General features: G+C 41.6%; 1 protein-coding gene across 5 annotated transcripts in view; it reads left to right on the top strand.

Moving 5' to 3' along the window:
* The window catches only part of KLHL1 (kelch like family member 1), a 126,090-nt gene that overhangs the window by 89,376 nt on the left and 14,695 nt on the right, over window positions 1-22,019 (top strand). For 2 of the 5 annotated variants that reach the window (XM_083610665.1, XM_083610664.1), the window contains exons 7-8: window positions 73-297; window positions 10,443-10,605. In XM_083610665.1, coding sequence (XP_083466791.1) covers window positions 73-297; window positions 10,443-10,605 — 388 coding nt within the window. Of the gene's footprint in view, window positions 1-69; window positions 298-10,442; window positions 10,606-22,019 lie in introns of all 5 variants that reach the window. The other 3 variants (XM_083610663.1, XM_083610662.1, XM_083610666.1) reach the window with 2 other exon arrangements.

The raw sequence follows: 22,019 nt of genomic DNA, 5'->3' as shown, positions 1-22,019 counted from the left end.
GATGTATTCCAATTTTTGTCTGTAAATCATGTAAATGCTGTTATTAAATACCTTATTGATTTTTCTTAGCAGGTGCTACAACCATAGAGAAGTATGATCTCAGGACAAATATATGGATCCAAGCTGGAGTGATGAACGGCAGAAGGCTGCAGTTTGGTGTAGCTGTCATTGATGACAAACTCTTTGTTATTGGAGGCCGAGATGGTTTAAAGACGTTAAACACAGTCGAATGTTACAATCCAAAGACAAAAGCATGGACTGTTTTGCCTCCAATGTCAACCCATAGGCATGGCTTAGGTAAGTATTCAGTTTCACAAAGCTATCTGTATATAAACAAAATGTAATCAGCAATGTCACAAGCATTTTCAGTACATGTGCATATCTATATTTATGCAGAAATGCACGAAGGAACTTAGGTGCAGGCTTGTGTAAACAACTGAAATAATATCTGCGTATGGTTGGCATCCTAGAGTATGATAATGACTGGACTTAGCTGGTTCTCAAATAGTTCTGTTGAAGTTGTTGTAAAGTCAGTGGTAAGCCATCGTAGCTAAATGATGTGACTAGTAAACAAGCCATGATTGTGGAGACAGCCCAGTGAATAGGACATACATATTACGTCCCCATCATGTGTTTAAAGGCCTGGACAGGTAAAAGTATATATAAGAGCGCTCATGGTACTTTGTGTAAGTGTTCATCTATGTGTGTACCAAATTCTAGCCCATTCTGGCATAGTTTTATTATATATGTGACATCAATAGAACATGGTTATAGGGCCACCAAGAACACATGGCGATTTGTTGGAATGATACCTTTGTTAAAAAACTGAAATGACTTACAAGTTAAATGGGACCGAATAGATATTGATGCTTCTGTGTAGAAATAAAAAAGGTGTGCATAAATCATTGTTTATTATCTATATGCATTTCAATTAAGAAAAGGACTAAAAAAAAGCCTGTATTTTACTAACTTGCAATTTGGTGGCCTTAAAATATTTGTCGGTTATCCTACTGTGAGTAAAAATTGAATCATATCATTTTAAAAGAAATCCTGGGCTGCCTAATCTGTTCCCCTCTGGATATTGGACTACAGTTCCCATCCCCTGCGGCCATTGTCTGTGCTGGCTAGATCTCATAGAGTCCAACAGCACCTGGAGGGGCCAATATAAGCTTCCACTGGTTCGAATCAGTAACTATCCTGTTACTACCCAGATATCCCTAAATTATTTAATCCTCCTTTTCAGAGTATTTCTTTTGTTATCAGACATTCACTCTATTTCCAGTGTTCAGGTGTCAGTGCTGGATTAGTCAAAACACCACCACCCATATGCAAGAGGTGGGTATCAGCAGGCTTGGCAGAGTCCCAAGGTTTGCAGAGTACCCCCCCACCCCCACCCCCCAAAAAAAACTAATGGTAAAACATCTAATGGGCAGGCAGGAGGGGAATAAAATGGAATATCTTGAAGGAGGGAGTGGCTGGCTAACTAGAGGAATTTCATTTTCAGTTTCCTATTCTAACCATTTTGGTGCTTAATTTTTTTTTTTTAACGAGAAAACAGCTGTCTTTGTTCACATCTACTAAGTTCATTGACACCAAATATAATAACACGGGTGCATAATTGGCTTTTAAAATAATTGTATACCTTGCACATGCAACAGAAGATCATAACAGATTGCACATCTTGTAGGTGAACTTCAAAATACTGCCTTAATTTTCAGCTTCTAAATGATGGATTGTTATTTCATTCAAAGAAAGGTCTTTGTAGCTATAGCTCAGTGATCAAACACATTTTTTATAGTTAGAAGGTTGCCGCTTCAGTCCCTGGCATATTCTTTTGAAGGTTCTCAAGCAGCAGACTGGGAGAGACCTTTAGCTGACACCTTGTAGAGTTGCTCCCAGTCAGAGACAATATGAGCTCAATGATCAATGTCTATAGTAAAAGGAAGCACCAGATCTTCAGAAGGAGAGAGAGAGAGGTTGCAGTCTAGGAAATCTTACTTTTAATAAGTGTTTCTGTTCAAGGATTAGTTTTCCAGGTGCTAAGGTTGTAGTTCTTCCTCCAATAAATGCAACTTTCATGGACATTAACTATGTATGGATTATGATTCTGCTACAATGCAAGTTGTGAAAAAAGCTTAGAGAAAAATATTTTGCAGCAGTGGTTACAATAATATAGATGCCATTTGGATAGCTTTGAACAGCACATTGTGATGGGATAACAGCAAAAGATTATGGGGTGGTTGCTCCCCTTCCCTTCCAACCTCCCACAACTGGGATACCCTAGGAGGTGCTGACTCTTTAACATAAGGACAAAGAACATGTCTCCCAGATTTGAAGGACTTTGAGCTGGAAGAAGGAAGAGGAATAAATTCTAGACTCTCATATTTAAGTATCCAGGGGCTTAAATTGCTTGTTTTCCTTATATCAATGCTCTTCTAAGGCTCTGCTTTCACTGTGATTCGTTCCTGGACAGAAATATGAAAATTCATTTCATTGTTTCGCGTGAAAAGTAAATTTGGTAAACTTGTTCACAACTTGCATTATACAAAAAGTTCAGCTTAATTCCTAGCGATGGATTTTTCTCTCGTTTTACCATTCTAGGACAGCCGCGGCACAATACCCTTTCCTCTGCCATAAATTTCTTCCTTTTATAAGTCTATTTCAATTAATTGGCTGTAGATAACTTTAACAATCCTTTCGATCTCTGCAAGATAATTTGTATTGCATTTTAAATCAAGGTCTAGTGATAGTTAGCAATATTCTTATTCCATTTTCTTATTCTTTTAATCACAGTCTATAGCAGTTTAACAACAGGTCTGTCAGTGTTTGCAGTGGATTAAATCACTGTGCAATGGGGACAGAGTCCAATCATTTATATCCTTATCAGCAATTTCTTAGAGTTCAACAGCATTTTCCAACAGAAATGTGGATATAATCCCTGCTTATTATGCTGACTCAACAAGTACAGACAGTGATTATTATCAAAGAAATCAGCGCCTAAAATACATACCTTTGCAATGCTATATTATATATGTCTGGGGAGAAATAAGTCCCACTGAGTTCAATGGGGCTTACTCCCCAGAAAGTGGATATAGGATTGCTGTTTTAGTTTTCCATAATATAGGCTCTCTTGTGCAATTGACGTTTGGTTGGAGGTGGGTGGCTTAGATATTATAATATATACTTAAATTGTTGAGTAGTTTTGTAGTACTATCAGATTTAGTCTACCAGACTAAAGCTTCCCCTAAATTAAGGGTTGGAGAACTGTTGATCAGTAGTCAGGCTGCTGCATACACTTCTGCCTGGTTTGGCTTGGCTACCTGGTATTTGTAAAAGTAGAGGATCCATAAAATTACTTCTACTACAATTAGCAAGTACACTGCTATGCTATTGGAACCTATAATTTGTCAAATGGAATGTGTGGAAGGGAGCAATATAATAAAATGAAGTAAGAGCAAAGAAGAAGAAATAACTGAATGGCCCAAAAAACAATCTTCCCCTTCACTTTTGGGAAATAAAAAATGGCTATAACGTTCCCATCTTTTGATAGAAGATAAAATTTCCAGGCATTGTAGCACATCCTGTGTGGATAAAGCATGTCAAATTACAGACAAAAGGGTGCATGGACTTTTAGACAGCACACATTTAAAATTTGCCTTTTTTAAAAGGAGGGAAATAAATATATATAACGTTATTACTTTGGGCCATCACTTCATCTTTTGGATGCATAGTTAACTATGCACAAGTGAATATGGACTTTCTTTTGTCTGAGAGGGCAGGGTAGAATAGCTCCCTATCCATTTTTATCACACCCTACATTATTCACACTATTTTTCTAAATTAAAAAGCCCCAAGTGTGATCTTTCTTCATAGATGAGCTGCTCTAACCCCTTGATAATTTTTGATTGCCCATTTTTGAACCTTTGCAGATCTACAGTATTCTGTTTGGGATTAGGTGACCAGAACTGTACACAGTATTCCAACTGTGGTCTCATCAGACATTGCAAACTTTGCAGTGCTCTGTGAAACATCTTTCCTAACTATCAATAACATGGAATTAATCTGCTTCTCAGCTGCCTCCCACTGGGTCAGCATTTTCATTATTTTCATTATGCTATATACTATAGCCCCAAGGTCCTGGGCCTGGTCAGTCACTGCTAATTTAGACCCCATGAAATTAAGATCTCTTACCCCATTGTTCCTCACTGATCACTTGCTTGCATTGCATTTTCCATTTTACTGCCAATTCATCCATTTGAAGAGAACACCTTGACTCTCTTCACAATGCCTTGTTCTAACCATGTCAAACAATTTGGTATCATCAGCAAACTTGCCCACCACACTGCTGCTTGGTTTATTTATTCATAACAGTATTTATATATCGCTGTATTATCAATATATATCACAATGAATTATAACGATATATAAATAGAGGGACGCGGGTGGCGCTGTGGGTAAAACCTCAGTGCGTAGGACTTGCCGATCGTATGGTCGGCGGTTCGAATCCCCGCGGCGGGGTGAGCTCCCGTCGTTCGGTCCCAGCTCCTGCCCACCTAGCAGTTCGAAAGCACTCTTAAGTGCAAGTAGATAAATAGGTACTGCTTTCTAGCGGGAAGGTAAACGGCGTTTCCGTGTGCTGCGCTGGTGCAGGCTCGCCAGAGCACCTTCGTCACGCTGGCCACGTGAACCGGAAGTGTCTCCGGACAGCGCTGGCCCCCGGCCTCTTAAGTGAGATGGGCGCGCAACCCCAGAGTTGGTCACGACTGGCCCGTACGGGCAGGGGTACCTTTACCTTTACCTTTACCTTATAAATATAAAACCAAGCAATAAAATCAGAAAAAGTTAAAAGCAAAAAAGAAATTAAAAACGTTGTTGTTGATACTGTGTCTATTTTTAAATCAATGTGTATAGGAAAAACAACAACACACCATCATGGACATGGTAGATAAACAAAAGGGGGGAAAGAACATACGTAAAAAGGGCATTAGCATCTCATCATAAGGAAAAGAGTTAGAGGGTAAAATAGACAAATGAGAGGAAAACAAATGGAGGAAACACTAGTTAAAGCTACTTCCAAATGTATTTATACTTTATGGGGACTATATTGAGATCAGGGTTTCATATGCTGGTGCAACTCCAGCTGAACGGAGGATGTGAGAGTTAAGCCAACATAACCCAACTGCGGAGGCAGTGAGAGATTTTACTTTCTTGGGCCCCATGATCACTGCAGATGGTGACAGCAGGCACGAAATTAAAAGATGCCTGCTTCTTGGGAGAAAAGCAATGACAAACCTAGACAGCATCTTAAAAAGCAGAGACATCACCTTGCCAGCAAAGGTCCGTATAGTTAAAGCCATGGTTTTCCCAGTAGTGATGTATGGAAATGAGAGCTGGACCATAAAGAAGGCTGATCGCCGAAGAATTGATGCTTTTGAATTATGGTGCTGGAGGAGACTCTTGATAGTCCCATGGACTGCAAGAAGATCAAACCTCTCCATTCTGGAGGAAATCAGCCCTGAGTGCTCACTGGAAGGTCAGATTGTGAAGCTGAGGCTCCAGTACTTTGGCCACCTCATGAGAAGAGAAGACTCCCTGGAAAAGACCCTGATGTTGGGAAAGATGGAGGGCACAAGGAGAAGGGGACAACAGAGGACGAGATGGCTGGACAGTGTTTTCGAAGCTACCAGCATGAGTCTGACCAAACTGCGGGAGGCAGTGGAAGACAGGAGTGCCTGGCGTGCTACGGTCCATGGGGTCACGAAGAGTCGGACACGACTAAACGACTGAACAACAACAACCCAACTGCACCAAGAACTTCCAGGCTCAACCAGAGATCATCTCTAATCCTGCTCATTGCAGCAGATCTTGCTATAGGATTGTTCCCCTAAAAAGCCAAGTGCCCCATTCCCGGTTTAAGCTGTTATTCTCATTAACTCACTATCCACAGCATTAAACAAGAGATCTTAAACAAACCACAGTTCCCCATTTCCCAAGTTTATACAGCCTCATTCATGGCAGGCACATCCAACAGGTAGATTGTGATTTACTGGTAGATCACTGAACGACTGTGGTAGATCACTGGTAGATCACTGGCTCCCCCCAAAGAAGCTCAACAACTGTGGCTCTCCTAAAAAAAACTCAGCATTTTTGCCCTGCACCCCAAAAAGCGGGCCTTTCCTTCTCCCTAAAAATAGCTCAACAACACTGACCTGAACCCCCAAAAAGGGGGTAGATCACCGCCAGTTTTTAACTCTGTGAGATCACAGTCTCTTGGGAGTTGGCCACCCCTGATGTAGAGGAATGCCAATGTTTTCTGTGAAATGTGAACACGAGCTGTAGAAAACATCACTGATTTGAACTAGAACAACGAAGTCATGTTTTCTATTTGTCTGTACAGGTTTCTCTTTTGTTTTTCTTTTAACTTTAAATTTGTGTGGGGGCTTTGAGTGAGGGCTTTGGAATATGTATGCATGCCACTATAGTGGCGGACAGAGAAACTCTAGATTCAGGTAGGTAGCCGTGTTGGTCTGACGCAGTCAAAATATATATATAAAATAAAAAATTGTACCTGAAGAAGTGTGCATGCACAGGAAAGCTTATACCAAGAACAAACTTAGTTGGTCTCTAAGGTGCTACTGGACAATTTGTTTCATTTTTATATATATTTAGAGAGAAACTCTGTTAATGGAACAACACCTGTACCCCTCAAAGAGCCCCCATTAAGCCTCATTGAAGTTCTGTGGGCACAGATGCACATAAATGTAAATCAGGTACATAAAATCTACACAGATCCATCAGCAGGGCTGGTCCTACTATGAGGCAGAGTGAGGCAGCTGGAAAGTTGCTAGAAGGAGTGCCATGTGGTCTGCCTTGCAGCCCCTAAGCTAGCTTACTGTCCTAGGTAGGCTAGGTGAGGAGAGGCAACCTCCCACCCCACCGGGGATGGGCCCAGATCTGTGGGCAGGGGGAAATGTCAGTGGTCTATCTTGTTTCAGCTGCCTAAAGGTCTTGGGCCAGCCCCATCCATCAGTATTCTCAGTGAACACAAGCTAGGACTGCATTTCTTTTTATCTGTTTTATTCTTCATTTTAGTAATAATTTTTATATTTGTGCTTTTTATTCTGTGCAAGCTGCCTTGTGTGGACCTTGCCTGGGAAGGTGGTATATACATATTTTAGAATAATACGAACTAAAAAGTGCATCCTTCCCTAACAAGTCAAATTAGATCCAATAAGTGCACGAACTCTGGAATTGGCATAGTTAATTTCAACCAAGGCTCTTTTTTTCAGCTGGAATGTGCCAGGATAGCATTCCGGCACCTCTCAGGTGGGCCCCAGAAGTGCAGGGAGAGACCCTCTCTGGACGTCGCTAGGGGATATCCTCTAAGGACTCCAGAGAGGGTCTCCTCCTGAGCCAGAGGCGCAGCGGAGCTTTGGTGAGGCTCTTTAGCCTTCCAGCTAACAGCTGATGCACGGGAAAGCTGCACCTTAGCTGAGCAAGCCCCCGTGCTGCCCCTCTTTGGGCTCTGGGGTCAGTCTTCTGAGGGAAGTGGTCTTCCAGCAGCTTTTTCTCTGGAGAAAGAGAAAGCACTCGTTTCAAGAATAAGAACAATAATAGTTCTCGATAGTTTGCGTCCATGTAAGGGAGAGCTGGAGAAAAAAAGTATTTGCAAAAAGGCCCCTGCCACCCTAGCCACATCAAGCCAACAAGGTATAAGAAGTGGCAGTAACTCCTTCATAGATTCTCCCCCTCCTGCTCCAAACCTCCACAAAATTGCTCTGTTAGAATATAAAGTAATGAATGACTTCCTGACAAGAACAATGCAGTAATATGCCTGGGGAGATTTAATGGAAAAAGATGTACCATGGATGGTTTAGATATGAGTTGGGGGTTGAGTCCATTCTCTATCTGTGTACTATGTTGACCACTGCCTCCAGAGAGCTGTGAGAAGAATATTAAGAGAACAACAAGCAAGTTGTCATCTAGGAGAACACAATTCAGATTAACATAGCATCGTCAAGAGAATTTTCATGTCTGCTCCAGAAAAATGTGAAACCCTACAATTGTAATTAAAATAGTTCAGATATATTGTTTCAGCAATGGCATCTGCTCTCTGAGTCAATGGAATACTTGAAAGCCCATTTGGTGAAGTAAAAAAAGGCAAAGAAATAGGAGTTCGATACACATATTGGACGATAACCTTATGACTTTTTAAATTGATATGCAAAACCATGACAATAAAAGGTTGAATCTCAGATACAGCCATTTCTTATTTTACATTTGATGAAAGGCTAGAGCAAGTACTAAACCTCAGTGAATTATGCAGGAAAATATCTATACAGCATGGGTGTCTCCATGCAGAGTGCATGCTGTGCCATGAATTATTATGCAGCTTTCCTTCACAGAGCAAAGTTCTGCAACAGAACTCAGGTGATCTCAGTTTCTCAACTACTAGTCTATGTGCTTTTATCATGAACAATTTTATGATCTTTGCAGGGAGAAGTATATTGCTACATTAATATGGTGTCCAACTCAGTGTGCAGCTGTATACCGTGTAGAATAATCAGCAAACAACTTCTAATAATTTGAATAAACCTCTAATAAAAAACATCTTCCAACAGGTCCCAGGTATAAATTAGCTGCCGAAAGGTATGGGTATGACTGAGTGCGGAATCATCACATCAGGTAGAAGTTGTCAAGGCAGCTAGCAGTGTTTAATCCCAAGGGACTGTCCCACATTCAGGTGCACCTACTAGAAAAAAATAGTTTATATAGAATTTTGCACTTTTGGCCTTAGAACAGAGGTGCTACCATGTGCTAATAGGAACAACAGTCTGACATTTCACTACAGACTACTTAAAAATAAATTGAGTTCTAGCTATTAAAAGAAATGAACCGAAAAGTTCATTTGAAAAGAGGACTTTTAGCCTTAGCTATCTTTGAAACAGTTTGTCTTTCTCCAGCTACTGTTCTGCCTCAGAAAATCCATCTTCCGCTATCTCAAGGAGAGAGGTTTGAGAAACACTTAAAATCACCAATGCTATTAACATTACAAAACCTGGAATTGTTTAAGATAGGTCAAGAGTTCTGAAGTCTGAAAATGAGCAATATATCTCGGGTATACTGTTTTTCTGCAAGCCCAAGAACCAATGCTCATGGCAGCCCTCTTATGAGCTGTGCTTGTGCATGAGAAACTGTCACTGGGGTTGCATTTGGACTTTCACTGTGGCAAAAAGACAAACTGTGAGAATGTGGTTGCTATGCATGCAGCTGCTGCAATTTGAATAATTATGTTGGGCTTGGAGGGGGGGGGGACGGGACACATCAAAGGTTACTCACCATGAAAGCTGAAGGAAACACCATTCTACGAGAGTAAGAAATCTCTGATCCTGTGGAAAGAGAACAGGGGAAGACCCTCTCCTTCATGCCTTGATTGGGTGTGCCCAGAAGTCCACTGCTGGAAACGGAATGCATGTCTGGATAGACTTGGGTCTGATCCAGTAAGACAAATCATAGGTTCTCACTAGAGATGGCATGAGACTTTGCGGTGGCTTGGCATTTTAACTCTCCCCTGCTTGAGAAGTCTGGCTGCATTTCAAGGTGGGCTAGTCTCCTTTTGAGTCAGGTATCTCGCCTACCCTTACTCCTGTTGTGGTGTGTGCATCCACCCCTTCCTGCAACTTCCCTGCCCCTTTCTTTCTCAGTTGAAAGGGAAAAGGGGGGAAAAGCAGTCCTATGAGGGCAGGAAGAAGAGAGAGGATAAGTCTTCTCTCTCGAGCCTATTCGGGTTCTTTGAGAGTGTCAACAAGGCAAAGAGAAAGTGGATAGAGAAAAGTTTTTCCCCTCTCTCTAACACTACTCCTCATGAACATCCAAGGAATCTGAATGTTGGAAGACTCAGGACAGATAAAAGAAGGTACTTTTTCATACTTGGGGGGGCGGGGCGTGGTCGCCACCAACATGGATGCCTTTAAAAGAGAATTATACAAATTAGTGGAGGATAAGGTTAGCAGCAGCTGCTAGCCATGATGGCTATGTTCTGTTTCCACTGTTGGAGGCAGTATGCCTCTGAATACCAGTTTCTGGGGGATCTGAAACCAGGTGGTTTTTTTTTTTTTTTTGTCCTGCTTGCCAGTTTCCCACCTAGTTCTTACATCAAATGGACCCCATGCAACTTCTCCAGGAGTGCTGCCACTGCCATGCAAATATTGGTGGCTACCTATGCACCATTCCAGCAGAACTGTCAGTTCACGCAGTCCCTTCAGGCAAGGATTGTCCAGCCAGCATTCCTCTGGGAGCCCCACATGCTGTCACGTAGGGGTTTACTGCCATATGAGAAGCAGATTGACCTATTTGATTGGTCCATGCATGTTGGCCTTTACAGAGCTGGCCTTTCATTTGTTGGATATATTGTTATCTTCTTCCTCTGACTATCTTTCTAGGAGTTACTGTTCTCGAAGGGCCAATTTATGCAGTTGGAGGCCATGATGGTTGGAGCTATCTGAACACAGTCGAGAGGTGGGACCCCCAAAGTCAGCAGTGGACTTTTGTAGCCAGCATGTCTATTGCCAGAAGCACAGTCGGTGTGGCAGCATTAAATGGCAAGTGAGTAGTGGGGGATAATGGTTTAAAGCGGTACAGTTATCAATAACTGACACATACTTGGGCAGAAACGTTCCAATGCCCCTCACATTGACTAGATGTCACAATTACCTCTTCAAATTCCAAATTCAAGGTGTTCTTCTGCTACTTTCAAGCATGACTAAAATGGCTTATGCCAAGAACAGAGATTTCAGAAATGGAGCCTGTGCATAATTAGAATAGTGTTTACAGACCCGGCAGTGCAAGGGGAAATCTCACAATTAAGTTTGCAGTTTGAAGAAATTGCATATTTCCTAAATGGTGTCTGAAATACAATCTTGCATTTTAAAATGTGATCTTTATTCATTCTTCCCATCTCTCAAGCCCAAGTATCAGTTATGGGAGTAGATGGCAACACTGTGCTGCTGTGTCTATGCCTTTTGCTCCCAGTAGTTTTGCAGTCTTACATTTTCCTTCTGCTTTTATTTATAATCTTTTCCTTTCATTTATGTTATTGTCACATTATCTTAATAAATTGCTGATACCTAGAACAAAACAGGTAGGTAGCCGTCTTGGTCTGTTGTAGTCAAAACAAAATAAAAATATTCCTTCCAGTAGCACCTTAGAGACCAACTAAGTTTGTTATTGGCGTGAGCTTTCGTGTGGATGCACACTTCTTCAGATACACTAAAACAGAAGTCACCAGACAGAAGTCACTATATATAAGGGTCTGGTTAATTCTGTTTCAGTGTATCTGAAGAAGTGTGCATCCACACGAAAGCTCACGCCAATAACAAACTTAGCTGGTCTCTAAGGTGCTACTGCAAGGAATTTTTTTTATCTAGAACAAAACACTCTGTCATCAAAGAAGGCAGATGTGACACATCGTCATTTGCATAAACTAGTTCTGGAATTGGTCTGGCAGTGGTAGCTCCCAGTGGTGCACATAAACAGAAGATGCAAAAACAAGACCACCTGCATAATTAGGGTTGTGGGAGGGTGACTGCATCAGAAAACTGAGGAACTAATGGAGCTATCGGCTTAACACCCAGTATTACCATTTTTCAACATTCACTGCTTTCAGATCTTCTAGGTAAATATGCTTTGGACTACAGTCATGCAATCCAATTTTATGTATGTTTCCTCAGAAATAAGGCTTGGTTTGTCCATTAGGGCTTTCTCCCAAGTAAGTATGATAGGAGTGCATCCTTTGGCTGCACAATTTTTGTACACACTTTAACACAACACATCTGAAGCACCAGCTACGATCCATGTTTTGTGAACAGACAGGTGGGTGTCCTTTCAAATTAGTGCACAGAAGTGCTAACTCATCTCTTCAATTACTTTTTCCACAGACCTCTTTTTTTTATAATGCAGTCTTTTAAAAGAGAGGGGATGGAAACCGGTATATACTGATAGACTAAGGATATAAATCTGATTGTCGAGGTAGCTAAGTGTCTGTATTGCTTCCTATTTTACCTTTCTCATTCATAGAAAAGTTAAATTGTGAGGGGAAGTGGCACATCCCTGCAGCATCAGTAGGTCTGCCCCAAGAGGAGGTGACCTGAAAAAGCACTCCCTTGTGTACACATGTGTGTAGCAAGTGCATGAGAATTGCACTCTTGCACAACACGGATTATAGCCCTACCAACAGAATGTCTTTCACAGCAACAAATAGTGTGAGACAGGTGCAACACGGAGCTGACATCATGTGTACAGCATTCCCCTAAGGTACTTGCATCCAGCACCGAATGTACATTATCACGCAGTGTGAACATGCCCTTGGTCAGATTGTTCCTTTAATCAGACCATTCCCAAAAGTACCGTATATTGGTTCCATTTCTCTTCAGAACACTTATTTCAGGTTCAGTCTAATTGAGTCTGGTCTTAGTGAATTGTGGCTCTAGTGTGGTACAACACCTGTCATTGGGCTTTAATTGATAACTGTATGCAATACAGACACTTGCATATAGGAAATTTTACTGTCTTTTTTGTGTAAAATTAATGTTATAGGAAAGCAGGGAGTTATAGCTTCTCATAGTTAGTGGACTGCTCTTTAACTTGGGGAAATCACAGGACCTATTTCTGTTTGATCTTCGGAAAGTCAGTTGGCTAACATTTGTAAAAATTGATCACCTGAGACACACTACAACACCATGCAAGCGCTTAAACTGCTCCACACGCCAACTGCTGCATGGACTTTAATATCACAAACCAGACCATTATACTAGAGGTGTGGGAATATTATTCCAGCATTGGAAACTAATATTCTACAGCAGATACTTTAGGACTTCAGTGCTAAACTCTTTGACACTTTGATAAGGTCTCTTTATGGTGTTTCAAAAAATAGTTTGATAGAAAAAAAAGATAAAATAATCATGCAGATCATGTAAGCATGTGTTCATGGATGAGGTAGAGTATGTGCGTGTTAGCTTGGCACCTACTGACTCAGCATTGGATAGCTCAGTTGGTTAGAGCGTAGTGCTGATAACTCCAAGGTTGCAGGTTCAATCCCTGTATGCATATTCCTTCATTGCAGGGGGTCGGACTGGATGATCCTCAGGGTCCTCTACAACTCAATGATTCTATGGCCACCCCTCAACCTTCATGTGTTGATGATAATTTGTTTTTAGAAGCCTATAGACATAAGCTTTAACTGTGCAGTCTGTAGCAGAGTGCAGATTGTGCAGTCAGAGCAAAGGCCATTGGGCTTCAGCTCTTGGGCATACATGAAGCCTCCTTAGTGTCATAGGCCTGGAGTCGGCTTCACCTGCTGAGCAGCAGCCTGACGGAGCAGAAGGTGAAGTGACTCCATCTGCTGCTGATCAGCCTTCTTGCTCCTGATGAGAACCAGCTGGCTCCAGCTTTCTTAAGCAGGCTTTCCAGCCTCAGTCAGTTGCTGGAAACAACATTTGTCATTCCTGACCAGACCTTGCTGCTTCTTGCTTCTCATGACCTTGGCCTCTCTACTTTCTTGACCCCTGGATCATCTGACTACGTGAACTGAGATATTCCTGACCTTAGGACTGGACTGAACCTTGCATATGGACTTGACTGGTTGGCTGGCTTCTCCTCCCCACTGAGATCTGTTATAGCTGGGCAGCACATGACTATGAGACTTGTGTACATTTCTGCTCAGTTTGCGTATATCTGTTGTTTAATATTGTGTGGATTCAGAAAGGAACATAATTATAGTAAAGTAGTCACATTTAGTCCAGGGACACAGGTGGCACTATGGTCTAAACCACAGAGCCTAGGGCTTGCCAATCAGAAGGTTGGCGGTTGGAATCCCCGCGATGGGGTGAGCTCCCATTGCTCGGTCCCTGCTCCTGCCAACCTAGCAGTTCAAAAGCATGTCAAGTGCAAGTAGATAAATAGGTACCGCTCTGGTGGGAAGGTAAACGGCGTTTCCGTGTGCTGCTCTGGTTTCGGTGTTCCGTTGCGCCAGAAGTGGCTTAGTCATGCTGGCCACATGACCCAGAAGCTGTCTGCAGACAAACGCTGGCTCCCTCGGCCTATAGAGCGAGATGAGCACCACAACCACAGAGTCATCCGCAACTGGACCTAATGGTCAGGGGTACCTTTACCTTTACCTTTTAGTCACATTTAAACTATGTCCACTTAAAGTGAGATGACAGAACTATTACAAAAACAATTATATCTGTGTGCTCATCTTGAAAGTAACAAGAAAAATAGTTAATGGCTCATGAAATCAGTCTTCTTTATAGTGTTCTGAACAAGTGAAATTAAAGAAAGTGCTAGGGTCCACCAGGATAAGTAAATAACTGTGTGCGCTGTCACCATGGGTGAGGAGGTCCTTCTTCACTTCTTCATTCAGCTTATACTGGTTAGGAACAGGCAGGAGGACAAATGTGATTCATGAAAGGGGTTTAAGTATCTGGCAGAGCTGTAAAAAACAACAGACGTTGCAGCCTTGCTCCACCTGCAAGGAAGTATGTACAACTGAACCAAGTGCCTATTACATAGCATCAGACTGCCTGAGATTTTTAGTGTAGTTGATTCTCTGAATGATACCTCAAGGAGCTAGCAGCAGATGCGATATCTCGGGACTGAAATATTAACATATACTAACATGGCTCTCTCAAATACCCATTATTTTATACTGAAAACCGACTTTTCCTTTTCACATTCAAGGCTTCTCCCTCCAACGTATTAACCATGTTCTTCAACAGTTCTGTACTCAAACAAAACAACTAAACAAATGCACTTTTACCAAAATGATCTTAATAAATAAAATAAAACCCTGCCTTATTGTACCTTAAAGGCAACAGATGTCACCCAGTGTTCTCTGAGAGCACTTTAACTTGCACAAGACGACTTCATGTTCCTTTCCATTCCCCTGCAGTCATCTCCCACCCCAACTTCTCCAAATCTGCTCTGGAGATTTGGCGCATCCTCTGGTGCAGACTAAGGGGTCCTTCCATTCGGACAACATTTGATTCAAGCAAACACATTTATTGTGCCATACGCTACATTCTGTTAGTTTAAAGATGCCACAGGTCCCCTGCTGTTTGTATGTTTATATATGTCACAATAAACTAAGACTGATGCTCCGCAGAAACATAAACTCATTGAGTCGGCTTCAAACTATACTCTGCAAATCTTGATTTATCACTGTTAATATTTCGCTGGATGTGATAGTCTTTACCCCTATTACCAGTCTAAGCTGATAAAACAGTTTGTGCCTTCTTATCAGAAAGACAAAAAATATCATTAGATTATCGCTATAGCTAATTTTTTATTCCCCCCCCGTTGCTTTTCCCCCCTTTGAAGTGCTATATATATATATTCCATTGAATGGGAAATGTCACTAAATATCTGCAGGCTGCAGGGTTGTTTTTTCCTCTAGCCACACATATGAATGAAAAAAGCAAGCAAGATGCCAAGGGAGGTTTTGGAGACAGAGTAGAACTGTCTCCAAAACTGTTTGGAGGGCGGATAGTGCCATCACCTGTGTGATAACTGGTTTGCCAAACAAAGGAATAAATATGCAGTAACTTAAAGCTATTTTACTAAGCTTATGCTTGCTCCTCAGTAAGAGCTTCTGGCAGATTCTGACACGTTGACTGCATTATGGAGATGCTTCTTTATAGTGATACCCTTCAAAGCCTGCTACTCCTATAGTCTAACAGCCTTTCTCAACCTGTGGGTCCCCATATGTTGTTGAACTACAACACCCATCACCCCTAGCTATAGCAAGGCCAGAGCTCAGGGATGATGGGAATTTTAGTCCAACAAGGTTGAGAACTGCTGGAACAGCATGGAAAGTTTCTACAGCTGCAGTGGCAGATACTTTCCATGTGGTTGTCACAAGTTACAGTTTCCATGTGAGCCTGCTTGGTCTGGGATGTATAGTAGCAACAGTCAGTGATACTTTTCTAGAAAAAGAGGTGCCAGAGCTCACCAGGAACACTTTCCTTGTTCTCTTACAGTGGCAATGGTGCCCACTTGAGAGGTGCCAGAACTGAGTTCTGGTGAGTTCTGGCTGGGGAAAAAAGCCCTGGCAGTAGTGATGCATGTTGCTATATTGTTAGAAAGTTTTTAATGTTTGATTCTGTTTTTAATCTGTTGGGCGATGCCCAGAGTGGCTGGAGAAATCCAGCCAGATGAGTGGGGTATAAATAAATTATTATTATTATTATTATTATTATTATTATTACTACTACTACTACTACTACTACTAAACAATGTCAGGCAAAAAAAATTGAGGTTCTTAGGATTAGGAGACTAAATTAGAGTTGCAGTGTATCATAGTACTTATCCAATACTTGTTAATGATAAATTTATTGCACACCTAAAAACAAAAGTAGCATTAGGCATATATAACTTTTGAATGCTAGTCCATATATTTTGAGTATATCTAAAAATAATACTTCAGATAGGACATTGTGTCCAGTCTCACATTGCCCATTCATCCATAAACTATAGTTGACTTTCTAATTGGCATTGCTCCACTGCATCAAGTGCTGCTGAAATGTTTGAGAATAGCTCAAATGGACAGTTCTGCTTTGACTGCACAACTTTGTTCTCCCTCCAAAAGAATATTTTTTAATATAAATTTATTGTCACATTTAACCAGTCAGCTAAAATGTAAATTTACTAAATGATCTTGTAAGTGCAGCTCTGAAACCTCTGAGGAAGTCTTCATTTGTTATTTTTCTTTCTGTTTTGTGCATAGCTAAGCACAGTGAAAATCTACGGCTTTGATAGATACTGTCTTTAGAGGATATGGATATAAGTTCATAATTTTAGCAATATAAACAAATATCAGTTGTGGTTTAAGGTCAGATATTTTCTATAAATTCCATATGGTGAAAGTTTGCTAAGTAGAATGTTAAAGCATAAAAGTAGGAAAATCTAAGTCCTGAAAGTAATAGAACGAGAAAATTAAGCAGTTCTTGGTCTGGTGACCAGCTTGATAGCCTCAACCCTTACATGATTTCGTAAAAAGATCAGAGGTCTCAACAGTCCCTTTAACTATGTCATTTGTCGGACACCCCAGTTAAGTTTTTTGAATCATTGTTAAATGTCATGATTTGAACTTTCTCCTCGTTCATAAAATATGAACGGCATTGTTTTCAGCAGAATTAAGTACAGTGGTACCTCGGGTTACATATGCTTCAGGTTACATACGCTTCAGGTTACAGACTCCGCTAACCCAGAAATAGTGCTTCAGGTTAAGAACTTAGCTTCAGGATGAGAACAGAAATCGTGCTCTGGCGGCACAGCAGCAGCAGGAGGCCCCATTAGCTAAAGTGGTGCTTCAGGTTAAGAACAGTTTCAGGTTAAGTACGGACCTCCGGAACGAATTAAGTACTTAACCCGAGGTACCGCTGTACAGTCATACCTCATGTTACGTCCGCTTCATGTTACGTTCTTTCAGGTTATGTCCCACAGCGACCCGGAAGTACCGGAAAGGGTTACTTCCAGGTTTCGCCTCTCACGCATGCGCAGAAGCACAAAATGACGTCATGCACAGAAGCGGCAAATCACAACCCGCACGTGCGCAGACGCGCCACTGCAGGTTACATTCCTTTCATGTTGCGAACGGGCCTCCGGAACGGATTCCATTCGCAACCAGAGGTATCACTGTATACAAATGATTATTCATCTCTCTCTCTCTCTCTCTCTCTCTCTCTCTCTCTCTCTCTCACACACACACATACACACACACACACACACACATTTTATTTAAAGTCATTGAAATTAGTTCCTTTTGATATAGATCAGTTGGTAGAGCATGTAATATCAGGGTTGTGGGTTCAGGTCCCACGTTGGGCAAGTGGACTAGATGACTCTTGGGGTACCTTCCAACTCTACAAGTCTATAATTCTATTATTCTATTTAAAATAGTCAAATCTGTTTACAAAGGTAATAACAGCAGCAGCCATCTTATTTTCATGATTCCACGTTTTTCATGGTTCAGTAGGTGCCTTCTCTTCGTTTTGCAAACAGTGTTCGTTTTGCCTCAACTCTGGATATACCGTAATGCAATTTACCCACAGCTACCACTAGGGAGCAGGTTGCGAGTGCTTCTCTTCAAAGTTCTGCAACTATCTCTCCTGTTGGGCTCCCTGTGATGCTCCTAGGCCATTTACTTCAAGCTATCTTTATTTGTTTTGGGGAAGTATCCTGTGCTTCAGTTGCCTTGAGTAGAAGGCATGGGAAACCCACAACCTGACATGAATGGCTCTGTCCAGGTCCCTGGTGGAAGCCTGGCAAGTGGAAATATATTAGAATTCCAGAATATGCTAGTTTTTTAAAAAAATAATAATAATCTGGTGTTATATAAAACATCAGCATTGAGGAGTTAGGAGTTCTGAAAGCACTGCACTTTCACAATGTTCCACATCCTGGAACATTGCAGGATGGCGCGCTAAGAAAAACAATCAACAACTTGCAATGTTTCTTAAGCGATTCGATATCATCCTCCTGCAGGAGACCTGGCACAGCGACCCCATTCTGTTCAATGGGTATTCTTGTCACAAAGTATTTACTCACCTAATTTTTGCAGCAGAGAAATACTGCTTTGAGAGGGACCATAAAATCTGAAATGAAATTAAGGAGATACATTTTATTCTGATAGATTTAATTATTAGAAGCTCTGCTTATATCAAAGAGTTGCACATTATTCCTTTACTAACTCTTCCTATTACGATGCTTTAAAAGTGATCTATGGCTTCTGAGCCTCTTGTTAGAACAGATCTTCCCCTATTCTATTTTTAAATAATTCTGTATGTGTGCATTTGATAGAAAAATATCTTTAACTTCCTTTATTGGAAGATCATATCTGAACTTCTAGACATAAACAGCCTGCCTGTGAGTGACTCTCAAACAGAACAGCCACCCACTGAGTGAAGTGTCAAAAGTCACAATTGTGGTATACCACAGGAGCCCTTCACACATATACAATAGCTGTCTTTCACAACCCACAGAGAAAAACTTCTGCCTTTTATTGATTCTCCTCCTCCCAAAAGCAGGCTTTTAAGTACTTTATAGTTCCACAGGCTGATAGTGCTTATATCAAGTATAATGGGTTGCTCGTTATTGATTACAGAGAAATAAAGCAAGTAGACATTTCAGAGTTTTTTTGTTTTACAAAAATCTTTGAGACTCCAAATATACAATTGACACCCTTGGGTTCAGATCAGGAGATGAAAGTCTCCACAGTGTGGGGTGTGTGTGTGTGTGGACAAGATCTGGAGCAGAATTTCCTTCTTGTCCGGTCCCCCCCCCAAAAAAAAGTAATACAAATTTTCCAAATTAAACAGGGAAGGGGAAAGAGTTGTGATAAGACTAATTAAACTTCTTGGTGGGATTCTAGACATACCTTCTTTGATACTGCTACTTAGAAGCAAAACTGCCCTTCTGGATCCTGCCTCTTGATTTAATGGACCCCAATAGTCAGGGACATGGGCGTCCCCTCTGTTAAATGTTGGGAGAAACTGCACTAACAAAGAATATCAAATCCCTAGGCAGCTGTGAAGGAATACTGAAACAGGAGCATTTCTTTTAACCATTGTTGTAATGTAAATAGCTGTAAACTATACAAAAGTAGCAAGCAATTGTTATGATGACAGGATAATGGTAAAACACTGTGGCTCATCCTACAGGAATTTAAACTACAGGAAGCTTTGCTTTGAAAGTCAGTTACAGAATCGATTCCTCCAGTTTGTAACCCATGGCAGATGAATTAACCTCTGGTGAGGTTCAGCACACGATTCTATTTGAGTGGCTACTTTATGAAAGGGCATTTGCTGCTGCTGCTGCTGCTGTTGCTTGGAAGAAAGAGCAGAAAATGATTTTAAATCTGCAGGAACTGGAAAGGGGAGATGTTCCTGCCCTGAACTGACTAAGTTGTCTTTTCTTCCCTATGAGCACTTTATCATTCTTTATCATTCTGAATAATACACCTTTAGGAAGTCACCTTCTTGAACTGGCCTTCTTCCTTCCCCTCTGTTTTGCAGGTTAATTGCTGCACTGGTAATATATCTATTTACAGTGATATGTCATTTTGTTTCCTTCGCTACCTTTCAATTTTCCTTACATTTGTACTTCTCCTTCTGCTGCCTACCACACTTCCTTAAAAGTTTGAAAGGTGTTTTCTTCCTCTTCTTTTTCCAGTCTTTGCCTACAACTGGTTTATTTTCAGGTGGGGGGGGTGAATCCCCAAAATGAAACGACTCTCTCCCAAACACTTTCTAATAACTTAGTGACCATCCACTTAAAGAAAGATGTAGAAAATCAAATATACATAGTTGCTGTTCATTCTGATCCCACTTTCTGTGTCTCCCTGTCTCTCCCTTCCATTTGTAAAGAGCCTGTGTTTTATCTGCATAGCCATTCCATTTCTTGACCACAATGGTACGATGGACAAAGCCATCCTAATAGTGGGTCCTGTGTTGCAGCCAAGGCTCTGCTGGTCACTGTAGAAAGTGGTTCACATCCCCTTTTTCACCTGGGGGTCCATGGCTTGATGTGCTCCACCCACATCCCTGCATAGCCCTCTTTTGGCTACCACTGGCAAAACACTGCTGGCAGTAATTTCCCACCCACCTGGAGGGCACAGTGGGGTTACAGCAAAAGCCCTCCCTAACTAGCAAAGCTCAGCTGAGGGATGCCTTCACTTAATCCTGTTCCCCCCTCTGTTTATCAGAGAGTTAGGGTTGGCACTAAAGAGGCTATAAATGGCTAAAACATACAGACTCCAACACACAAATACTAGTAGTCCCTTGCACAGAGGTACCAAAATCAACCTATACACATATCCCACAAGAAGCAAATGAATGAAAAGCACATTTTAGGACCGTTAACCATTCTTAAAGGTAAAGGGATCCCTGACAGTTAAGTCCAGTTGCAAATGACTCTTGGGTTGCGGCGCTCATCTTGCTTTACAGGCCGAGGGAGCCAGCGTTTGTCTGCGCTGCAGACAGTTTTTCTGGGTCATGTGGCCAGCATGGCTAAGCCGCTTCTGGCACAATGGAACACCGACACCAGAGCAGTGCATGGAAATGCTGTTTACCTTCCTGCTGGAGTGGTACCTATTAATCTACTTGCACTTTTGGGTGTGCTTTCAAACTTGTAGGTTGGCAGGAGCTGGGACTGAGCAACGGGAGCTCACCCCGTTGTGGGGATTCGAACTGCCGACCTTCTGATCGACAAGCCCTAGGCTCACTGGTTTAGACCACAGTGCCACCCGCGTCCATTCTTATTTACTTGTAATCAAGACATTATATAATGCAAGAAGTGCAAGTGTGACTAATTTACACAATTTTACAGCACATCATACAAGCCCATCTCTCACACAAAGCAAATTGTAAGGCCTGAACTATAAATGCCCAAAGTTGAAGTGCTAGGATTCTGACAGGTAGAGGAGACTGTCTGAACCATTAAAAACTGCAGGTTGTGGGCGCTACTTTTAAATATATATCTTAACAACAAAAACACCATTGCAAGCTAACAATTAGTGCACCAGAGGGGAAAGCCCAGTCCAGGCTGCTCGGTAGTATACAAGATTATTATTTTCCTTGCAGAATATTTTCAAGACGGAGCATTTTAAATGTAGCATCCCCACCACCTTTACTTGCAGTCTAAAGTGGTTTAGAGAGTAATCCTATGCAGGAGGAGCTGGCATAAAGCAAGTTGCTATAAATTAAGCCATCATAAAGTTACTACATTTCCAAACCCTGTCAGGTGCGGCTGCTCTGCCTAAGCCTGGAAAGAGGGAAAATAAACCTTTGAAATAGTGCTTTATGAGGGGTTGCCGGGTCACATGTCTGAGTTGAACAGACTTAGGATCTAAGCCGCAGCCCCACCCCTTTCTGGTCTCATCCACATCACAACCTCATAACACCCCTTTTAGGGGACTTCAACCTGCCTTGGCTCAGCCAGCAGAGCCCTGTCTGAGCTGGGATGGG

The sequence above is a fragment of the Podarcis filfolensis genome, assembly GCF_964270895.1.
Source record: "Podarcis filfolensis genome assembly, chromosome: 4".
In the NCBI taxonomy this organism is placed as follows: Eukaryota; Metazoa; Chordata; class Lepidosauria; order Squamata; family Lacertidae; genus Podarcis; species Podarcis filfolensis.
This window is presented reverse-complemented; position numbering and strand designations above follow the sequence as displayed.